Below are 1359 nucleotides of genomic sequence, written 5' to 3' on the forward strand. Positions count from 1 at the left end.
TTTTGTTATCAATCGGCAAAGCTTTCCTCAATGAGCATGCGCATCATAATCATTTTCTCAATGTCACTACCAAAACCAGCAAAGACGGTTATTCAAAACGTTCTGTAGTATGAACCTTTCCATTTGTATATTTGAACTGCCTCCCAACATGGTTTTATTTTTCGATTTACCTTTATTAGTCTCATGCTTCATGTCGGCGCAAGCCATTTGATTCATCGACTTTTTGTTCAATTCATCGACACTTTCTGCTGTCTACATTAGAATAACAAATTTAAGTGTAATGTTATAAATTACCTGTGATAGTTTGAATATCTTACATTTTTTTCCATTTTTTTACAGTTGTTTGTAAAACGTTTCTTAACCACTACTCGCTTTAACTGCAAAGACTAAACTGAATCGACTGTGTTTAATGCTGTTTGAAATATATGGCACATTTTAAAGTGAATTTTGTTTAAATTGAATTAAACTACAGTGAACTTTAATTTCTGATTGTCAGGTATAAAAAGTGAATAGCGATTGTACTTATTTTAAAGTGAAAATTTGTCTCAATATCATTTATGAATATACTGAAATTTTGACAAAATTATGTCTACAATTTGTTTTCATTTAATACAAATATGTTGTTTAAAAATATCTTTTAATTCAAAAAACTTTTTAGTTATGTTTTCTAAATTTAGATTTTTTTCAACAACTAATTTGAAGTACTGAACTAAAGTGAAAAACGTATTTTTTTGCAGGATATCTTGATTGAAAAGATAAATTTTTTGTTAGTTTGGTGTGATGCAAAAATTTATCTGTAGCAGAGGAGTGAAATGTGTTGAGCAGGGAGTTGAGCGGTAGAAACTTCATTTTGGGTACTACTGGTGTTTGAGAATTTGCCGGGAATAGTAGACTGAACTGATACCCTGGAAAATCGGTTACATCTCAAGGCAGGTGATGTGCCTTATTTATTGGTAAACACATTGTACAGAACTTCACAAAAAGAAAGCAATATCTAAGCGTGTTTTCTTAAACGAAATCAAAAAGAAATCATAATAAATTGCTATTAGTGCAACCTGCTATTCTTATCTGTTTCATTTTCTATGAGTGAAAATCAATTGCATCATATTCTACTTCAGTTTAGATATAAATAATATACTAAAGTGGAAAAACTTTCTATTGTTTCCCACGATGCACTGCTGACAAACGACAACGCTTAATGTGAATTTATTTATTATACAATCATAATTATATCAACTTTAATTTGGTGCAGATAATTTAATAGAAAATCCAAACTAAATTGAAATTCTACTCAATCATATTTTTTTACAAAACACATTCATGTATAAATTAAAAATGAGTATATAACAATGATAGAAT

General features: G+C 29.1%; 1 protein-coding gene across 1 annotated transcript; it reads right to left on the bottom strand.

Moving 5' to 3' along the window:
- Positions 1-66: 66 nt before the first annotated feature.
- Tsp_08118 (hypothetical protein) lies at positions 67-1194 on the bottom strand (the record flags this gene model as incomplete). Its single annotated transcript, XM_003373476.1, has 3 exons — positions 67-252; positions 724-905; positions 1153-1194. Coding segments are annotated over 3 exons (410 nt in total), but the record flags the coding sequence as incomplete, so codon positions are not given.
- Between the last annotated feature and the right edge of the window lie 165 nt (positions 1195-1359).

The sequence above is a fragment of the Trichinella spiralis genome (genome assembly GCF_000181795.1).
Source record: "Trichinella spiralis strain ISS 195 chromosome Unknown Scfld6, whole genome shotgun sequence".
Classification (NCBI taxonomy): Eukaryota; Metazoa; Nematoda; class Enoplea; order Trichinellida; family Trichinellidae; genus Trichinella; species Trichinella spiralis.